The sequence below is a fragment of the Macrotis lagotis genome, chromosome 3 (assembly GCF_037893015.1).
Source record: "Macrotis lagotis isolate mMagLag1 chromosome 3, bilby.v1.9.chrom.fasta, whole genome shotgun sequence".
In the NCBI taxonomy this organism is placed as follows: Eukaryota; Metazoa; Chordata; class Mammalia; order Peramelemorphia; family Peramelidae; genus Macrotis; species Macrotis lagotis.
The window spans coordinates 7928910-7950320 of NC_133660.1; the positions used below are offsets into that span (position 1 = coordinate 7928910).

At 36.1% G+C, this 21411-nt stretch overlaps 1 protein-coding gene and 1 pseudogene across 4 annotated transcripts in view; one reads left to right on the forward strand and one right to left on the reverse strand.

Moving 5' to 3' along the window:
* The window catches only part of RAP1GDS1 (Rap1 GTPase-GDP dissociation stimulator 1), a 200185-nt gene that overhangs the window by 39087 nt on the left and 139687 nt on the right, over positions 1 to 21411 (forward strand). For all 4 annotated transcript variants that reach the window (XM_074228074.1, XM_074228073.1, XM_074228076.1 and 1 more), the window contains exon 2: positions 12286 to 12393. In XM_074228074.1, coding sequence (XP_074084175.1) covers positions 12286 to 12393 — 108 coding nt within the window. The remainder of the gene's footprint in view (positions 1 to 12285; positions 12394 to 21411) is intronic.
* On the reverse strand, positions 3985 to 4399 carry LOC141517242 (cytochrome c oxidase subunit 5B, mitochondrial pseudogene; annotated as a pseudogene).

Genomic DNA, 21411 nt, shown 5'->3' on the forward strand with positions numbered 1-21411 from the left:
GATCCTGTCTTAAAAGCTATATCTTAGGATTTTGTAACTTGGCAAGCAATTTCACATTTACCTTATTCAAGATTCTGTAGATTTTGATCTTATTCTTTTACCTTTCCTGATTGAAAAAAAGTATTCATCAGATCACTTTACCTTTAGTTAATTTTAATTTCTCTTTTCTCAACTTTATCTATTTGCATTATATTCTTCTTGGTTATGTCAGATTTTACAAAAAAACTTATTATTCTGAAATGCAGTGGTGTTCCAAATATGACTATACTGTAGTTTTCTATCAGAAAAAGATGATGACTACTATCCCGTTTTCAGTATTTTACTTGATTATATTATGTTTGTATATACACATGTGTAGCCAGTTTGGCTGGAACTTAACAGGGGGTGATTTGTAACAAATTAGGAAAAATAAGCTCACAAAGGCATTGGGGAGAACCTGAAGCTTTTGGAATAAGGGAGTGACAATAGGTAATCACAACTTCATGAAACTTAGATGAAAACTAGGTTTATTTCAAGAGAAGTGAACATGCAGGTGGATCCCAAAGAGTTCAAAGTCCCTACGGAGGTTTTTATATCTTTAACAGTAAGACAGACAAAGGAAAAAGGAGAAAACAGAAATCTCCATCTGAAGGGATGTGTTATGAGAAGGGGAAAGGTGCAGTAAAGTTGGGAAAAGTACAAAACCTTTCCGGAAGGGGAGGAGCAAGATGGTGACAAAAAGACATTCTTTTGCCTTGGGAATTGCTCTAGACCATGAAGATAGAATGGTCTGCTGATCTGGAAGGGTCCCAGCTGCACCAGCAATTTCTCAGCCTAGTGCAGACTGGACTGGCTCCTGTCTTGACTTCCAAAGAACACAAGGTTGGGATACAAATAGTACATTAGGTTGGCTGGGGCTGGGGGCTAGGGGCAGGCCCTTCATCCTCAACACATTCAGAGCCTCCTGCATCTTCTGGGTATTGTTTTATTTATTTTTTTTTTAGGTTTTTGCAAGGCAAACGGGGTTAAGTGGCTTGCCCAAGGCCACACAGCTAGGTCATTATTAAGTGTCTGAGATCGGATTTGAACCCAGGTCCTCCTAACTCTAGGGCTGGTGCTTTATCCACTACGCCACCTAGCTGCCCCTTGGGTATTGTTTTTGAAAAATATGGCAACTCAGAGAGGGTCAAGGGATGACCCCTTAACATTCAACAGGAGTGATCTTCAACGTTGATGAACTTAGCTCTTCTCAGCAGTTCAGTAATCAAGAACAATTCTCAAAGATTTGTGATGAAAAACCATCTATATCCAGTGAAAGAATTATTGAGTCTTTTTTTTTTTTTTAGTTTTTTTGCAAGGCAAAGGGGGTTAAGTGGCTTGCCCAAGGCCACACAGCTAGGTAATTATTAAGTGTCTGAGGCCAGATTTGAATTCAGGGACTCCTGACTCCAGGGCCGGTGCTCTATTCACTGTGCCACCTAGCCACCCTGAATTATTGAGTCTTAATGCAGACCAAAGCATTCTATTTTCATTTTTAAGTTATTTTATAATTTTTCTTGCTCATGTATTTTTGTTCATTTGCCTTTAGTTCTGATTCTAATTTCACAATGTAACTAATATGGAAATATGTTAAATATGATTGTACATGTATAACAATATCAGATTAAAGGGAAGGGTGGTAGAAAAATGTGGATGGAACTCAAAAGCTTACAAAAAGATGAATGTTAAAAACTGGCTTAGCTCTTAATTGGAAAAAAATAAAATAACATTCAAAAAAATAAATCATTGCGGGGGAAAAGCAAAACCAGGAGTGATATCATCAGACCCACTTTGGATCTTTGAATTGTGGTGTGAGGAATATATTTGAGGGGAGATAGAGTTAAGACATGGAGACCCAGTAAGAAGAAGGGTATGGACTATAATGGTTGTAGTGGAAGTAGAGAGAATGGGATTGTGAGGGATTTGAGGAGGTGGGATTGTCCAGGTGAGGGAGAGTGAAGAATTTAGAGCCATAGGTGATTTGGGAAAATAGGGTTGCCCTTAAAAAATTAGAGATTTAGGAGGAAGGACTTTTTTTTTTGAGGGAAGGATGGTAAAGCTAATGAGGTCTGCTTTAAAATATATTGAGATACCCTTCAGGGAATTGTCTAGCAGGCAGGATAGACAGGAAATGTGGAATTGGAACTCTGGAGAGGTATTGGGGCTGGATTGGTCGATTTTTGGGAATCATATACAAAGAAATGACTGAATCCTTTTGTGTTTGTTAGAAAATTTCATCAAGAGAGCAAGAGAGTAAATATAGGAGAAGACTTAGGCCAATGCCCTAGCATATAATATGAATGAGAGGGACAGGTCTCTTCAAAGGAGACCAAGAAGGATTGCTCTAACATCAAAAAAGAACAGGTCAGTGTCCTGAAAATGTAGGAAAGTGGAGAACCCAGAAAGAGGGGGTGTTCAACAGTATCAGATTACTTCGAGTTTAAGGATAATGACTAAGTATAGACCATTGAATTTAGCAATTAAGATTTAATTGGTAACTTTGGTGAGAGCCTTTTCAGTCCTTCAGTGATAGAAGCCAGATTGCAAGTATTTGAGAAGAGAGTGGGAGGTGAGAAAGTGTAGACCAGTGTAGACAGCTTTTTCTAGGAGTTTGGCTGTGAAAGGGAGGAGAGTAATCTAGTTTGTAGGGATGGTAGGGTCAAGGGAAGGTTTTGTTGTTGTTTTTAAGTGGGTAAAATGTGGGAAGGTTTGCAGGCAGCTAAAACTGAATTGAGTTGGATTCCAATTTTTAACAAAGTTATTTAAGTATTTATTGTCTGTAAACTGAATTGTCCTTTAAAATAAACGTACAAAAAATAAATTAAACACACTCATTAAAAAAAATCTTCTCTGTGCTTTCTCAAAATAACTTGCCTAAACTATCATTAAATAAATTTAATATTGATTCAACTTTACTAACTTTTGCACTTTTGGAATTTGTTTTTTGGAAAGTAGTTCTGAGAATAGCTCATTTCATCTGGTTTTTGTATTTGTTTTGCTTTTTATAGGATTTTTTTTGTTGTTGTCTGCACCAATTGCAAAGAGGACAGTGAATGACAGATCTTTGGTACTTTAAGCTCTCTCTGTCCAGTGATTTGATTATAGTTCTTTTGCTTGCTGACACACAGTTTTGTGTCATAGCAGTAGCAGTTAACAGACTGTATATTTTGATTTTCTGTTTTCTCTACTTACAAATAAGAAACGACAGCTCCCCGCCCCCATTGGCATAGCGAGTCTTTTCCAAAGAAAGGGGTTATGAGGATGGTGAAGCAGTGCACAAAGGAATTTTTCAATGTCAATATAAGAACTTCATATAAGAGAGAATTGACAAATAATTCAGTATGCATTTATTAAATGCTTACTAATCAGACACTGCTAGGCTCTAGGACCACAAGACAAATGAAACAATTTCTCCCCCAAGGAGCTTACTTTCTTCTGGAGGAATACATGTCCAAAATTAAATAAATGAAAAGCAATATGAAGCAATTTTTTAAAATTATGTTTTTATAATTCTGGACTTCACAAAAATAAAGACAAATATTTTCTTTTACAAAGGACTGAAAGGATTTTGAAGCTGCAGATTTCCATTATATTTGACTTTCTTTTTAAAAATATTTAATAAACACTGCTGTTTCAAAACTGTCCTGCTCTGTCTCCTTCTGAATCTCCTTCTCTTCCCTCCTGTGCATTCTTTTAATTGTTTCACATGATGTTCTTTTCTTTCTTTTTTTTTTTTTCACTTTTTTGGGTATCTTTATCCCCTCTCTGCAAAAGTCCCTTCTTTATAACAACAAACATAATTAAGCAAAACAGATCTACATATTAGTGATCGATCTCTCTCTCTGTGTGTGTGTGTATATATCATTCAGCACCTCTAGTCTATATACAAAGTAATTTCTTTTCTTTTTTTTTTTTTAATGGGAGAGCCAGGGAAATGGCTAGCCTTTTATTCAAGGGAAGAAAACAATATATATCTCAAGTAACCAGTCCTGGGGCTCAGTGGCTCAACCGGTGGGGTACCAGCTTGTAGTGAGTTCCACAGTTTGGGCAACACTGTGTCTCGCCTTTGTGAAGCCAGAACCAGATGACTACACTGTTGTCTTCTTCACAGATACAGCCCACTATTCGCTTGTCAGTGATGGAAGGGACCAGGTTGGGCTCCTCCTTAGTTCCTGGAGCTGCCTTTGGGGCTAGAATATTATATGGATCCAAATCATTCCTGGCAGCTATCATAATCTCTCTCCAAGCCAGTGGCCTGCTCCTCATCAGAAGGGATACCTCCTTTTCTCGACACTGAGCTCACAGCTGCCGGGGCTGGACTGGAGGCCCTCAGGGCCTGGACCACCAGGGCCCCGGTGTCCCGTGGTAATCTTTAAGCCATCATGACTGAGACAACCTTGACCTCAAAGTAATTTCTTGTGGGAGCAAATGTTAATGAGAAGAATTGGGAAAAGCTTCATGTGCTTTTCAAACAGAATGGCAGTGAGAGCAGAGTGTGTGAATATATATATATATATATATATATATATATATATATATTATACACATATGTCATATATATCTATATAGTATATGGGGGACAGCTAAAGGGGTGATTTGACTAGAACATGGTATGTAAATGAAAGTTATATAAAAGAACACTATGAAGTTATTCGGAACCATAATGTGGAGGATTTTAAGTGCAAAATTGGACCTTCTGGATTTTATCCTATAGACATTTGGGAGACATTGAGGATTTTAAAGTTCAGATGTGACATAATTATATGGGTACTGCGAAAATGGATTGATGAGGGGAACTATTGGAGAGAAGACCATTTCAGTTAATTAGTCAATAAGGTTGCCAGATGGCAAGATGGATGTGCTAGGCTCTAGAGGAGGTCAACATTGGTCTTGGAATGGATAGCCAGTTAGCAATAAAAATGGTTTCCAAGGCAAGTTTCCAAACTAAATGGTTTGCTGTAGTCCAGGTGAGAAGGGATCAGGACCTGACTTAGGGCATCATCCAAGAACGATTTTAGAAAGGGGAAAATCAGGAATAAACTGAATTTCCCATTTTATGCTTTTACTCATTTATTAAAGATTTGAGCCATAATTGGTTTTAGCATTTTATTTGTAAAGGACTTGACAATTTTTGTTCATTCAGGAACCTACCTGCTCAAAGAAAAAAAGAGAAGTACCAGCAAAAGAATAAAACACTGGTTGATGCAGTAGCCTCTTTCTTCATTTAGCAAAAATGTGGGAGATGTTTTTCTTTGGTATAGCTAGTCTGAGTCAGTCTTTCCTCTCTATCCAAAGTTTTTCTACCCATTATGTTAGCAAGGGAACTACTACTTATTTCTATTTGGTTAGTCAAGGTTTAAAAATAGTTTCCATTTGATTAGAAGCTAAGACTCTGAGCTATGAAACTTAATCTTACAAGAATTTACTTCTTTAAAGCACCTAACCCATGTACCCTCAAATCAGTGATAGATCAATCTGATGCCCTTATCTGGTTGAATTCTATATTTGAAAAATTATTCGATAAGTCATAATATGACCTACTCCTTTGGTAACAGGTGCTAGGTTACTACTGATAGAGCCGTCTTTGCAGGCATTTCTATGAAAGCTCAGTTCTTATAGGAAACTCTAATGATTTCTCACATTTAACAAAATATTGCTATTCTCAAGTGGTAGTAAATTTAGGAAAACTTGGGCAGGAATTCAAGGAGAAATGAAAAGGTCTCAAAATTTCCAGCTGCCCCATTACCAGTTTCTACCCATGCCCTCCCTTCATGGGCTTGTCTCTGCAGCAGCAGGTGCACAACAAGCAGAATGGAATGTCATCTGTTCTATATATATATATTGCCTTTTAAAAAATTTGTCACCTTGCAAATATAGCAGACATTTCTGGGTGATGCCTGCAAAGAATGTAAAAGGTAACTCTGACAAATGGTTCAGCAGAAAGAGGATTTGGAACCGGAGAACCCTCATTAGGAGCCTGACATTTCCACTTGGGAATAGCACCCTTTTGCTCCAGGGAATCTCATCTCATCTCTCCTGGCCTCATTTTCCTTCATAGTAAAATCAAAGGGTTAACTCAAAGGACTTGAAGTCATAACAGAAAGGGAAGAGATGACAGTTCCTGCTTTCAAGGAGTTCATTGTCTTGGGTAAAACAACATACCTGCAACTATGTACAAACAAGAAATAGGCAGGAAAAAGGTTCCTTCTATCTCTTGATCTTTGAACTTATATGCTGGTTGTCTAACATGAAGTGAGGATCTAAAGCTTCATTAACTTATTAAAATAAAGTTTTCTGTGGATCAAAGCTGGTCTTTTGGAAGTCCCTTTTGATCTAAGTTAAATATAGTTTCTTTGATGATGAAAACTGTAAGCAATTTTCTCAATCTTTATTTAAATATAAAATTTCATGCCTGTTCTTGTCTCAGTCATCCTCCCACCCCGGGATTCAGAAGAAGGGAAAAATTGATCTGGAATTGCAATATTGTCATTTTAATGGATTTCCATAACACTAGACCTTTTCAAACCAGTTAACATTTCTGTCCTTATTTTATCCATGAGAGAAGACACAGTGAATAAGCTAACCTAAATGTTTTTCAGTCTTTAGAAGAGAGGAAGAGGAAAAATAATTTTTTAAAAAGCTTTTTGAAGCACCTTGAGACCATCAAGGCTTCCTCCCCTCTGCCTTCCACTCTCCCTCCCCTTGCCCCAAATCTTTTGTCAGAGAACTTGCAGCAGCAATGATTCATAGATGAGGTAGTTGATATTAACACTTCTTTTCCTTATACTTTTCTATAGGAGAGCATCTAATGAGATGAATATCATGTTATTAAGTTATCATATACAGGTATATATGTATATATGTGTGTTTTTGTATATACATATAGAGAGAATGATCTCAACATATGTATGTGTATATATAAATACACTTAATACACATATGCTTCTGTAGTGAGGAGATCTGGTTTTAAGTCCTAGTGCTATCACTTACCAATTGTATGATTTGGGGTAAGTAATTTTGTTCTACCATCCTTATTTGTATAATTGGTATTATTATTAACTCTTCCCTATAGAAAATCTGCATATTGTTGATTAGTCCATGAATTGGTCCAACTGTTCTGGAAAGCACTTTGAAATTTTACTAAGAATTTAACATATCCCATTTCTAGTCTTAAAGAAGTAAAAGGAAATAAAAGACTCAATAAACATCAAAATTTAATAGTAGTACTTTTTGTGATAACAAATGCCAAAAATATCAATTCTGTACCCTTTTAGACACTAGTCTTTAAAAAATATTTAATTTCATATTAATTTAAATCCAAGTATTTCTCATTTAAAAAGAAAAATAGCCAAACTGAAGTAGTTCTTTCAATGACCTCAGACGTCACCAGGACATTTTGAGGTAACTTTTATAGGAATCTTGAACAAGAGAAATTTCACAAAACGATAAAACATAGTTCTGCGTTAACTTCTAACAGGAGGATAGTCATTTATTCTTAAAGCCTCTGGAGAATAGCTCTGCTTAAATCTATGCATGCCTCTTTGACTACTCTCCTCAAGGGCCTCAACTGGTAACAAGTGACCTGAAGTAATCAAAAGAACTCTCTCCTTCTGATTAATATCTTCATTCATTCATTCAGGTGATGAAGAAGGAGGGCCTGTCCAATTAACTAGATATAAGGTATTTTTTGTTTCCTTACTTCAGTTTCCCCAAGAATATCTTTTATTCTTGATCTACTAACCCCTTTCCCAAAGGGAAAAAAGTCTGGAAAGGATTTTGGAATAGAGAAATATTTATTTCATGATGTATTAGTTAGACTAAAAAGGAAATTTTACAAAATAGCTCATTAATTAACTAATGACAAAAAAAAATCATGGTACATGAAGGTAATAATGGATATGAAGATTTCAGGGAACTAATACAATGAAGTAAGCAGAGCCAGAAAGACATTATTCACATTAGAACAAAATCCTCCAAACTGAATACTATAAAGTTATAATGCTTAAACTTAGCCCTGAACAGGAGATGAAACAGTATGCTGCTTCTCCTTTCTTTGCAGAATTAGAACAGATTTAGAACATTTTATTATTTTTGGACTTGGTTTGATTAATTTGCAAGAATTGCTTTAATAGATAAAAGATATCTGTAAGAGTTTTTAGAAAATTACCTCTTCCTCCCTTAACAGAGTTGTATATAAATGTTATTGAAGTGGTAAAGTTATATAAATGACAACTGTCATAATTAACTGGGTTTGTTTGTTTTCTTAAGGAGCTCATTACAGTATCTGATCTTGTCAGAATTAGTTTTTGATTTTGAATCTATTACTAATATTTTATAATTGACAATGATTCTTTTAAAATGTGTTGATATGGTACCAGTACATTTAGAGATATGTTTGCTTTTATATAGTTATAACAAAGAATTATAATTTAAAATACAATATCCATCACTGATAAGCTATCAGAAAATATAAAGCTAAGAAATAGGCTAATTTTAAAAAAAATTGATGCCTTTTAAAAAAAATCCAATATATTACTTCACTCCTTTATTACCTTCCCCTCACTAAATTCTCCCTTCATACCGAAGAAGTCAATTAACCTAAACTTTCTTCAAGGACATTTACATTGTTCTTAGATTTTAACTGTTGTGGAAATATGCTCAAGGAATTTGTATTTGATCACTGTGGGATGAAATCTTTCTTTGTATCATTAGAAGCCCTTTTGTTCTTTGTAAATTTAAACCTGTGTAAGGAAGTGAAAAATCATTTAGATCTTTTTAGGCAGGCGAATTTATCTACTTTTAATATGGAGCTTCTGTAGAGGTTCTGTCTTCTAAAGGCCATGTCTCATCCTCATTTATCATTGCCACCCATTTAACCAAAAACCCATAGGAATTTAGAAACAGAATCCAAAACTTGAAACAATTTTGACTTATAATTTTTTTTTTAGGTTTTTGCAAGGCAAATGGGGTTAAGTGGTTTGCCCAAGGCCACACAGCTAGGCAATTATTAAGTGTCTTGAGACCGGATTTGAACCGAGGTACTCCTGACTCCAAGGCCGGTGCTTTATTCACTACGCCACCTAGCCGCCCCTGATTTATAATTTCAATAGGTAGATTTTCTTAGCTGCCGTTCTGAGTTATTATAAAGCAGATCATTTTTTTTGCTACTTTGCATTTTCTAAATGGTAGAATTCACTTTTTTAAAAAAAAGCTCATGTGCAAAAGCTCAGGTGGGCTGTGAGGGAGACTCATCCGAAGGTGGGATATTGGAACTAAAGTAGGGCATGGATGTAAGAAAAATTTTTAAGGTCAAATCAGTATGATTCAGTATCTGATAAGACAGCAGAAAAGACAGAGGAAGCATCACTTGAGACTGCAGGAGCTTCAGATGTTGATGCAAAAGCATGAATACAAAAAGTGATGTCAGATGGAGGAGGATGTTTTTTGGGGGAAGACAAGCTTGGCTTTGAGTGTGTTTGGTTTCAGGTGGCAGTGGAACCCATGTAGATAACGATCCTCACAGTTGAAGTTGTGTAGTTATTGAGAGTTTTCAAAGTGCTTTTGATCTCCATAAAAGTGCTGTGGATGTTATTTTCAATTTACCAATGAGGAAATGGAGGCTTTGAGAGTTAGTTGCCAGTGTCATGCTGCCATTATCTGGGCTAGTAGTAGGTTGGATTTTTGAAATCTGAGATGGGAGTCTTCCAAGACCAAGTCTTCCCTTCCCCCCCCCCCCCCCCCCCACAACCCCTCACTGATTCTCCAGAAGTGTTTGAGAGGCAGTTGGTCAAGCAGATCAAACTCAGCAGACTAAGCATGTTCTGGGAGTTGTCTTCATAGCAGTGACATAAGATCACTGTTGGACAGCATGGAAGCCAGTGTGATTGTCAAAGAACTGAATAACAGAGCAGAAAGGAGGGCTGAAAGTAGATGGATCTATTTGGAGGGGTTACAGAGGAGCTAGAGAGTGAGGGCTCCAGAGTGGTCTCTGAGGTCAAGAGAAGGGAGGCTGGGAAGATCATGGATATAAAAAACTGTGTAAACATTAAAGCTATCATCATTAATTTAGACTTAGGACTGTCTAAGCTTTAGCACTAAAAGTGCAAATATATGCATATGTGTATGTATGTATGTATATGTATATATAGGTATCTATACATATATATGTAATGTGTGAGTGTGTGGGGGGGAGGGGGCTTTGGATAGAATGGGAGACCTTGGCCTTTAGATGGAGGTCCTGGTCACTGAGGCCCCTCAGGGAGCTTCAGGATGGTCAGCTTAAGGGATTTTGACTTAGAGACACAAATGGGAGCTGCATTTTTGTTGATTTGGATGAATACCCAAATTCCACTATTCGAAAATCTGTATTCCACTGACAAGAGATCACAGCTCCTCTCTGCTTTATCTGTATGATTTGTTGTAGCTGCCTCCCCCCAAACAAGGGAAGAAAGAAAGAAAAGTATCATTACCTTGTGACCAGTCTGCTGACAAATGAATTCTGAATGAAATGAGGTTAATCTTTAAATAACAGATCCTTTCCAGGTGTTTTGGGGGGGGGGAAGTCAGCCAGTGTTTCCCTCCTTGGACACAATTCCAGCCAAACAGTCATCTTACCTACTACTCCTTCCTAGGACATTGTCTCTCATCTCTGCTGTTGCAGTCCTTTTTTATCTCTCCCTCTTGAAATCCTGATTTTCCTACATTTAGTTCAGACACCACTTTGTTTTGGAAGCCTTGCCCGATACTCTCAATTGTTAATGGTTTACCTTAAAATTACTTCATATTCATTTATCTATTTCATTTATGTATCATTCATTTTTGTATATTTGCTTGCTCTTCCTCTAGCATGAGTTCCTAACCTGGAGTCTGTGAACTTGTTTTGAAAATATATTTTGGTACCTATATTTTGGTATAATTCATTTTCTTTTTGATCTCATGTATTTTATATATTTTAAAATACTATTCTGAGAAGGGGTCCATAGGCTTCAATAGTCTTTCAAGGGGGTGCTTTATAGAATGCCCAATAGAATGAAAACTCCTTGGGGACAAAGACTGTATCTGTCTTTGTATATAATAGCACCCAGCTTACTTATTGGTACATAATAAGGACTTAATACATATTATAATTTATTAATTGATTAGGAATATTGACTATGGGTTAGTCTCTTCCATCCCCCAGTGAGGTTTCAAATAAAAAAATCTATATTTTTATAATATTACCTCAAATCCTTTAAAAATTAAAGTAAAAAGAATCTGACTTATACCTCAGGTCCTTTAAAATCATTTTTTCCTTTACTCTTAAGGGAAGAAATAGTTGTTGCTTTACCAATGGTAACTCATTTCTTTATATACTTCTATATACAATTTGCTTCCCATTTTAAACAGTCATATATAGATATACACTTCTTTTTTTTTTTTTTTTGCAAGGCTAATGGGGTTAAGTGACTTGCCCAAGGCCACAAGCTAGGTAATTATTAAGTGTCTGAGGCCAGATTTGAACTCAGGTACTCCTGACTCCAGGGCCAGTGCTCTATCCACTGTGCCATCTAGCCGCCCCAGTCATATATATTCTTGAGAAACTATTTTGTTTTTATTTGTGCAGCCTCAAAACAACTTTGATTTTTGAATTAATCTTGTGGTTTCATTGATTTACGGAAATCCTACTGAAAGAACTTATTTTATGAGTGTAGTTTGGCACCTGCATCTTATGGGGCACCAAGGGATGGAATAACTTGCTCAGAGTCACATAGCCAGGATCTGAATTGAGGTAGCACCTCAATGGTAGTATTCATTATGTTGATTAATTATGTCAGTTTACATGATTTGTTATTCTTTATCATTATAATTCTCTTGAAATGTACTACTCTGAAATATAAATTTATAAGTCCTCTATCATATAGACAAAGGAAGTCAGAGAAAGCTAAATGTCATTGACTAAGCCTTTTTTTATTCAAGGAGACTTCACTTTATGTAATTTTGGTTTTCTGAGTTAGTATTGAATATGTGAAGTAGCTCATGTTTCATGGATGTTGAAACAGATGTTCTGGGAAAGCTTAACAAATACTCTTTGAACAGATTTCACATTCAAGGAAAGTAGGCATAATTTTAATTTTAAAATTGTCTGTCTTGCACTCTGTTCTCACCTTGGAACATATGCAGAGTTAACCTCCTTTGCAGTGGGAAAGGTGATTAGCTGTGTTTTTCGTGCAAGTTGTGATTTTTACTCCATCCTATTATGAATATTGATTTTTTTCTTTGTGTAAACAGATAATCTCAGTGATGCCTTGAAGAAACTGAAGATCACAGCCATTGACATCTCTGAGGACAGTTTGGAAGGATGCTTGGACTGCCTGCTTCAGGCCCTGGCTCAGAACAGTAAGTCTGATGGAACTGCCACCTGTGGCCAATGGATCATGAGGAGTCTGTTGATAAAGTTTAATTTCTCCCTGAAATTTCTCCTAAGTTTTGCTCCATATCATTGAGATTTTTAACTATTATGTTTCTAAAATATATGAAAAAAAGTTGTAATTGTTTCAGAAGAGCAAAAAGAAAGGAACTGTTTACTGATGGTAGTGAAATTAATACCCATCCTAGAGGGAGATCATTATCCAATTACAAACACACAGACACAAATACAACATATGAGCCTCACAGTTATTTTCCTTTTAACAGCTGTGGTTTAAAAAAGTGTTGTAACTCAGTTGAAGTATGTCTGCTGTCTCAGACTTAGAAACTTCCTGAATGCTTCTCTCTCAGAACTTCATCAATACCCTGAAACTTCCTGAAAACTTCTCTCTCTTAGACGTAATCAGTACACTGTAGTCAAAGAAGGTTTAATCCAGAGGGTATCTGTTAATTCTAGGGAGAAAGATGCAGTGTTTCCTTAAATAATTCTAGAATAAGAAATTTCTCATTCTTATTGAGTGGTGTGATGTCTTATTTCTGTTTTTCTCATTTCTTTAATGCTTGTAGTTGATTGTCAGATTAAGACTAACTTTCACTTAATGCTGAAGTAAGTTTTATCCCCATTTAAAGGACTTTTGTCTCATCTTAGAAATAATTATGGAGCAGAAAATTAACGTACAGAAAAGAGACTATATATTTTGTTCACAGGCTTTCAGGTATTCCAAGAGCTTGTCTGATTTTTGTTTTTTTCACTGAACACCCAAAAGAAATTCTAAAATTTATTTAGATTTGATTGCAAGTCTTTATTTTGACTTGATTACTACTATTAAAATACTTCATTCCAAAAATGTAACTTTAATTTAGCTTTTCTTGCTTAGGGATGCTATTGCTGCTTGAAGCTATAGCTTTATCATCATGATATTTGAGTTTTAGTTTTCTTAACAAATTATAGATATTCTGTGTTCTATAGATATAGAACACATCAGGAAGATGTGTTCAAGATGCCCCTCTGACACATACTTGCCCCATGCTTCTGGACAATGCCTCCAGAAATTCTCAAGACTATTAAGTTGTTAAACAGTTTCTAATTTACTTTGGTAAAGGATGTTTTCTTTCTGGGAGCTCCCCACATCAGATGAATAAAGATTAAAATCTTGGTTCTATGGAAGGACCATTGTTAAATGGTTCAGTATAGAAAGAACAAAGAAGAGAAGGAATGGACCCATTGGTTCATCTGCCCTAAGGTCTATGTAGGCAGGTTTGAGTCATCAAATCCTTAGACTAATGACTGTAGAAATGCAAAACAACCTATGAAGGAAAATCAGAATAGCAAAATACCTGCTGACATTAGACAGTTTGTTGTTGTTTAAAGAATCAGTTACAGTCTCACCATAAAGACTGGAAGGAAGCACAGAAGCCAATATGTGTTAATCTGTTTTGTTTGTTTTATTGGTAGTTCTTAAAACCACCCTCCAGTATTTGAAAAATATTGATTGATATTTACCCAGAGAAGAAGGTCATCTCTTACTTGATGGTGGTGCACTTATTTCTGACAGGGGGAAGTAAATATTAAAAAAAGTTGTGGGGGCGGCTAGGTGGCGCAGTAGATAGAGCACCGGCCCTGGAGTCAGGAGTACCTGTGTTCAAACCTGGCCTCAGACTCAGACCTAGCTGTGTGGCCTTGGGCAAGCCACTTAACCCCATTTGCCTTGCAAAAAACTAAAAAAAAAAGTTGTGAATGAAAACCTTGAGAGACAGAATTTCTGAGTAATTAATAATTTATTAACTTGGCTAGTCAGTAATCAACAAATTGATGGTCATTCGTTTTTCTAGGTACCTGAAGACCCTGAAATGCCTTAAATACTTTCTGGAAGGGAACTTCTCTGACAAGTGAAACTCAGCCCTGATTGGTGGACATTTAATGAGGAGTGGGCTTCATGCTATCTAGGCAGGGGAAGTCATTTCCATCCAGATCTTTCCAGCTTGCTTTCTCCTTCAGGAGCTAGATTGTCCAGCATAATGGTAGGAATCAAGGTCAGGGTTTTTTCCCCCAGTCAGTAGCCCACCTAGACTGGATTTTGTTGATATTGAACAAAAAGTAGGTCCCATAGTTGGGTGGAGTCCTGCCCACCTAGATAAGGTACTTGTAGCTTGAGGATTAGGAGCAAATCTCATCACTCAGCCATGACCCTGGCAGTTAACTGAACTTTCAGGAGTTGGGTTTTAATAGAAATGAAAGGGAAAGGGTTGATCACAAATTAATAATTAATTATTAATATAATGGTATAATATTAATTTCTCTCAAAGGTCAATCATTATTCTTCTTGGTTAGAGTACATTCTTACCCAGAGTGAAGGTCATGTTTTTCATATGCTTAACCCCTAATAATAGTAGATGTACCTGTCTTGTCAAATGAGTTCATTAGAGGTTTTGGACTGTTGAATTCTCAAGCAGGATTTTTGTCTTGAACTCTCTTGTCTTCTCTCAGAATATTAAATATGTCAATAACATACAGAAGAACTAGTTGTATAGCTTTTAAAAATTGTATTCTTCAGTCAGTAATTTGTATCATGCATTCTGAGAAAAATCTCTTTTCATTGAAATTTATCAAGAAGACTCTTACTTTTGCCATAGAAAGTGATGTGCATTTTCGAATGATGGCAAGTTATGTTTAATTTTTAGATGATGTGAAAGAGAAAACTTAATAGAAAAAAACCTAAGAGAATGTTAAAAAATAGCAATCAAATTTTCTTTTGAAAATGTCTGAAATGAGCTGTCAGTAGGCTGTCTTTATTTTATCCAGAAGAAGACTTACACTTCTCCAGATCTTTCTTATGTATTTTTGGAAGATTCCTGAAGAAATTTACAATTTTCAAATTAGCTTAAATTTTCTACTCAGGAATGATGAAATAACAAAGTGTCTTTCTAATGAGAAACTGATTTCTACTTAGGCCATCTTCTTAATGTTAATGTAAAACTAAGACCTTAAGGATTTGATGGGTTTTGCTTTGTTTCTTTCTTTGTTTTATATAACAGGTATCTGATAGTATTTGCAAGAATTGCATCATCTATTCATTTACAAAAACTTGTTTATATCCAAACACCAATATTCATATGAAGTCATTTCATCCTGCATTATTATCCATTTTGTTTATAACCATACCCAGAATATGTGATAAAAAGTAAACAAACTTTTCAGTGGTTCAGTCAATATATCAAAATGTAAGATGGCAAAGACTCAATGATTCACAATCTTGGGGACAGTGGCATGTGACTTTTTTCCCATGCTTATATTGATCCCTTGCTTCTTGAGCTTATGCCATGACTCCATATTTGGACACTGCTCTTCAGAGTTCTGAAATCTGTCTGGAGAGTGTATAGAGGGAGAGAAAAATAAATCAGGAGTTAGAAATACTGGGGGTGGAGTCTAAAATTCAAGCCCTCTGTAAAGAGAGAAAAAGAGTAAATTAATACTTATATTAGACAGAGTAGTTAAAAATATTTAGAAGCATGATTTTTAGAATGAAAATTTCATTTCAGACATGGAATGGGTTAGTACAGTCTTGATTAACTTAAAAGTATAGTAGTTCCAGATTTCAAATCCTGTTACTTATCCTTTGATCTTAGCAAGTCACTTATATTCTGAGCCTTAGTTTACTGTCTGATAAATGTGGATAATAATACTTGTACTATCTACTTCACTCAGGTGTTCTAGGAAAAATTTGTCAACCTTAGAACCCAATATAAACATGAGTTGATTATTGTTGTTACATCTTATTCTAGGAAGTGTCATATGTAGTCTGTATTGCTAATGAAAACAATACATTATCTCAGTTTACTAATTATCTTCAGGAAAAGAGAAAACGAACATGTCTTATTAATAGTTAGTAAGAAGATTTCATTTATGGTCTCAGAAGGCATGTAATAGAGAAAAAACCCTATTTTATATAAATGCTTTATATAAGCAAGAAATCAGATTCTATAAGTTGCACAGTTTTTACTGGTTTTAAAATTTGAAGCTGTATTTCAAGAAGCAATATTTCAATTCAATTCAACCAACATTGATTAAATGACTCTTTATTGCTTGGCACTGTGCCATAAAGATACAATGAGACAAATAGTCTTTGCTCTCAAGGACCTCTGCTTTGGGAAGTTGGAAATAAAATATGTATGTTGATAAGCAGAATTGATCCCTGAGCCTTGAAGGAAGTCCAGGATTCTGAGAGGTGGAAATGAGGAGGCTGTGAATTTCAGATAATGGTGGAAGCATCCTTTGTACCTCTATGAATGATTGTAATTTTGGGCATAATCCAGTTTGATTGGAAGATAAGGTTTTAAAGGTATGATATGAAATTAGGCTGAAAGAGTAGATGGGCAACTTAATTGCAGAGAATCTTAAAGGCCAGGTTAAATAAAGAGTTTATATTTCAGGTTGTAGGCAATGCAGAATCTCTGAATGTTTTTGAACAGGGAGGTAAAATGTAACTCCAGACCTGTAGGAGGAAGATGATTTTGATAGCTGGATAGAGGGAGAACTGGTGAGAGAAGAGAATGTAAGCAGGGAGAGCAATTAGGAAGTTATTAAAGTGGTCCAGGGTAGGAGGCAAGAAGGACTAGAATAAAAGATGGTGACTGTGAGTCAAAGAAGAAAAGCAGGAACTCTTCTGGAGGTAGGATCCATTAACTGTCATAATAGATTAGATGTGGGGTGTGAGGGAGAAGAGAAGAAGCAAGAATGATTCTGCAGCACTCAACCTCTGTGAACTGAAAGGTGGTACCTTCAAAAAGAAACAGGGAAGATTTGAATAATCAGAGACTTAGGTAGGAAGAGAATGAATTCCATTTTGAATATGTTGAGCTAAAGATATTTTTGGAACATCTGCTTGGAGATATCGGGAGACAGTTGACAATATGTAACTTCAGTTCGAGAAATAAACTTGGGCTAAATATTTAGATTTGGAAGTCACCTTCCTAGAAATGAAGCTTGAATCTGTAGGAAAAGGAGAAGAAGAAAAAGTAACAGTCCTCAGGAGCTCTCACTCTAAAGGCAGAGGAGTTAGATGATGATGATGATGATCTAGGAAAACTGCCTGGGAAAGTGAGAAAGAATGATCAGACATTAGACATGTAGGAGACCCAGAAGAGAACAGTGTCCTGGAAGCCAATGAGGGCGATCTCTGGAAGCATAAAAAAATCACTCAGAGACCTCTATATCCAGAGGGTCCCCTTGGTATAGTTTTAAGCTGTTAGAACTTAAAGCTGCTCCAAGACTTTTAGGACACCTTCTATTGCACTTGGAAGTTTTGATGCTCTCCTAAAACTTCATGTTTTTCCTCTGGCAAGATGCCAGCTTGTTACTTTAAAATGGTCTTCTAGAGCAGCACTTACTTGAAGGAGGGGGTATACTTAATGAAGGAGTGGGTGAGTTGCACTGAGAAGATGTGTAATGCCTTCATTTCTTTAGAATTAGTCACTTCTAGAAACTGTTGACAGGTACAATATAGCATTGACTCTGAAAGTCATGTCAGAACGGAAAAGCCGAAAAGGAATTTAAAAATAATCTAGGGAGGGTACTGAGCTTGTTGAGTTTTTTTGACCAAAGCTACAATAATTGATTCAGTACTACTTCTGTATATTCAAGTGAATCATTGCTTGCCTTCTTTGGGAAATGCTCTATCCCATGTGTCTTTTAAATTAGAATGTCACTGCAACTTAAGCATAGAAGAATTCATGTGTGTCTGCATAAGTGTATGCATTATTTTTTTACCTTAAATGTTGATTCCCTATCAAAATTGAATTTTTAAAAGGACAGGAATCAAGAAATTTGCATTTTCAATTTTTGTGAAAACCGCTCTTTTCCTCCCCATCCTTTAAGCACTTTACTTAGATCTGTAATCAGTGACTTTAATGGAATGTGAATCCATGTAATGGAATGTGAATTTTGATGTGAATCCATAATAATAATAGCCAACCTATGTAGCACTTGAAGGTTTCCATCATGTTTCACATAGGTTCTTACTTAACAGCCCTGTGAAATAGGGGCCATTATTATCCCTACTTTACAGATGAGGAAACAGGTGTGGAGAGTCAAATATCTACTAGTGTAGGAACATACAAATGGGAGATTTAAGGGCAGGATTCGAACTCTGGCCTTTTTGACACAGGAGCCAGTCCTTTCTGCCATACCAACGAGCATACTTTCAATAGATAAGAGGGTGGGAAGCAAATGTACGTCCTCTATTTTACTGCTATCCATTTCATTTGAGCTATCATATGGATTCACATCAAAATTCACATTCCATTAAATGGATTCACATTCCATTAAAGTCACCGATTACAGATCTAAGTAAAGTGCTTAAAGGATGGGGAGGAAAAGAGCGGTTTTCACAAAAATTGAAAATGCAAATTTCTTGATTCCTGTCCTTTTAAAAATTCAATTTTGATAGGGAATCAACATTTAGGGTAAAAAAATAATGCATACACTTATCTGCCATTAGCTCTTCTCTCTTCAGTTAAGCATCAAATAAACCAGACTTGTAATGATTTCATCTTTATTTTTTTAATATTAAAGATTTCATTTATTTGGGGTTTTACAATTTTCCCCCTAATTTTATTTCCCTCCCCCACCCCCACAGAAGGCCATTTGTCAGTCTTTACATTGTTTCCATGGTATACATTGATCCAAATTGAGTGTGATGAGAGAGAAATCATATCCTTAAGGAAGAAACAAAGTATAAGAGATAACAAGATCAGATAATAACATCAGTTTTTTTTCCCCCTAAATTAAAGGTAATAGTCCTTGGTCTTTGTTCAAACTCCACAGTTGTTTCTCTGGATACAGATGGTATTCTCCATTACAGACAGCTCCAAATCGTCCCTGAGTGTTACCCTGTTGGTATGAGCAAGTCCATCAGGGTTGCTCATCACCCCCATGTTGCTGTTAGGGTGCACAGTGTTTTTCTGGTTCTGCTCATCTCAGCATCAGTTCATGCAAATCCCTCCAGGCTTCCCTGAATTCCCATCCCTCTTGGTTTCTAATAGAGTAGTAGTGTTCCATCACATACATATCCCACAGTTTGTTAAGCCATTCCCCAATTGAAGGACAGTCACTTAATTTACAATTCCTTGCTACCACAAACAGGGCTGCTATGAATATTTTTGTGCAAGTGATGTTTTTACCCTTTTTCATCAACTCTTAAGGGTATAGACCTAGTTTTCATCTTTATTTTTGAAACTTAAAATGTTATATGCCTCACCTGTTTGTCCTAGTGTGCATATATATTAAACATCTAATTTTGATCTCAGATCTATGGATGGAGAAGGGCTGTCATCCCTGTTGAGGACAAGAAATATCCAAGGACAGAAGCAGTTAAAATCTCATCTCTAATAAAAATGTGTTCCAAGAGCCAAGTGATCATGTTATGGTTGCTTTGGGAACCCCAGAATCACCCTCGCAGCTTGGTAGTTCCTGGCTGCGATATGGCCCCAAGCTTCTTTCCTCTGGAGTAATGCCCTTTGTCTATTTGGCCTTATGAATCTTGACCATAGCTGCTTCCATCATCATACTTAATATTTATTTAATAATTTCTTGACTTAATTTTTCATGCTTCGGATCAACTCTAGGAGAGAAAATATTTTTAGTTTTTATTTTAAAAAGAAGAAAATTTTTAGCCCCAAGTTTCTAATCCCTGTCTATAAGCAGATCATGTTGTCCCTGTGGCTATATTCCAAATTCTTTGTTCTGATTCTCTGCATAAAGACCTCGCCCTCTCACCTATATAGATGCATTGCTGACCTTTGTTTCTTCATATGCTTCCCTTCCTGAGAGTACCATCTGTGTATATATTCTGCTTGCTCTTTAACCCCTCACATTTCTTACTAAAAATAACTTCTCAGTAGCAAGAGAACTTCTGTGGAAGGCCTTGTGGTATTGGGCTTCCACTCTGTTAATGCATTCTTTTTTTGGAATTCTCATATTAGACACAAAATTATTTAAGTATGTAATTTTCTTCTCCTTCAAGAGAAGTTGAAAATTGTTTTTTTTGTGTCTTTTTTCTTAGCCTTCAGATTTTATTTGTGACTGTCTTAAAAATGTCAGAAAAATAGCATCTTTCTCAGTCACATCCATCACATCTATGATGAGAATACATATCTTTTTTTCTTTAAGTGCTTTTCTCTTTCTGGTTTTCTCTTAGTTAATGCCTACCATTTAAGTTGCCAATAATAAACTATCAAAGGTCTAGGGACTAGATAAAAACAAAACACATTGAAAGCAGGAAACTGAGAGAAAATATTCTTAATTAGAAGATATTTTTTAAACTAAAACTACAATAACAGAGTATAGATTTGCTTTTTTTTAAAAAAAATACTTAAATACAGGAACAACTTGAATAAAGTGCTCCCTTCTTTACAGAGTGGTGAGAGAACAAAGCATAATTATTGCTTAAATGAAAATTCTGGCCTTGGAGTCAGGAGTACCTGGGTTCAAATCCGACTTCAGACACTTAATAATTGCCTAGCTGTGTGGCCTTGGGCAAGCCACTTAACCCCATTGCCTTGAAAAATTTAAAAAAGAAAATTCTGGGACATGTTTGAGTAGTCACTGACCTTTTTTTCTGAATTATCTTGCATGAACCATTAACTTCTCTGCTTCATTGGCATCACCTGCAAAATAGGGACAGTCTTTTGGATCTCTGTAAGCTAAATTGTAACAGTGATCATGATGTTGAACCAACCTGAGTGGGAGCCCAAGTGGAGAGGTAAATAACAGCAGTGTGTAGGGGTGACTTCCCTTCCCTTTAGACCACATTACTCTTCTGTGAGCTGAGTTGCTTTTGGCATTAGCAGGAGCCTCCATGCCTGGAAGAGATCTGGAATGGGAATCTGGCCTTTGTTGCTGGGTTCTCTTGCTTTGGATTTTTTCAGAGAGCTTCTGATGCATGGTCTGTGGGCAGCATCAGTTGTGAGTAAGAGGAGTTTGTTTTACTC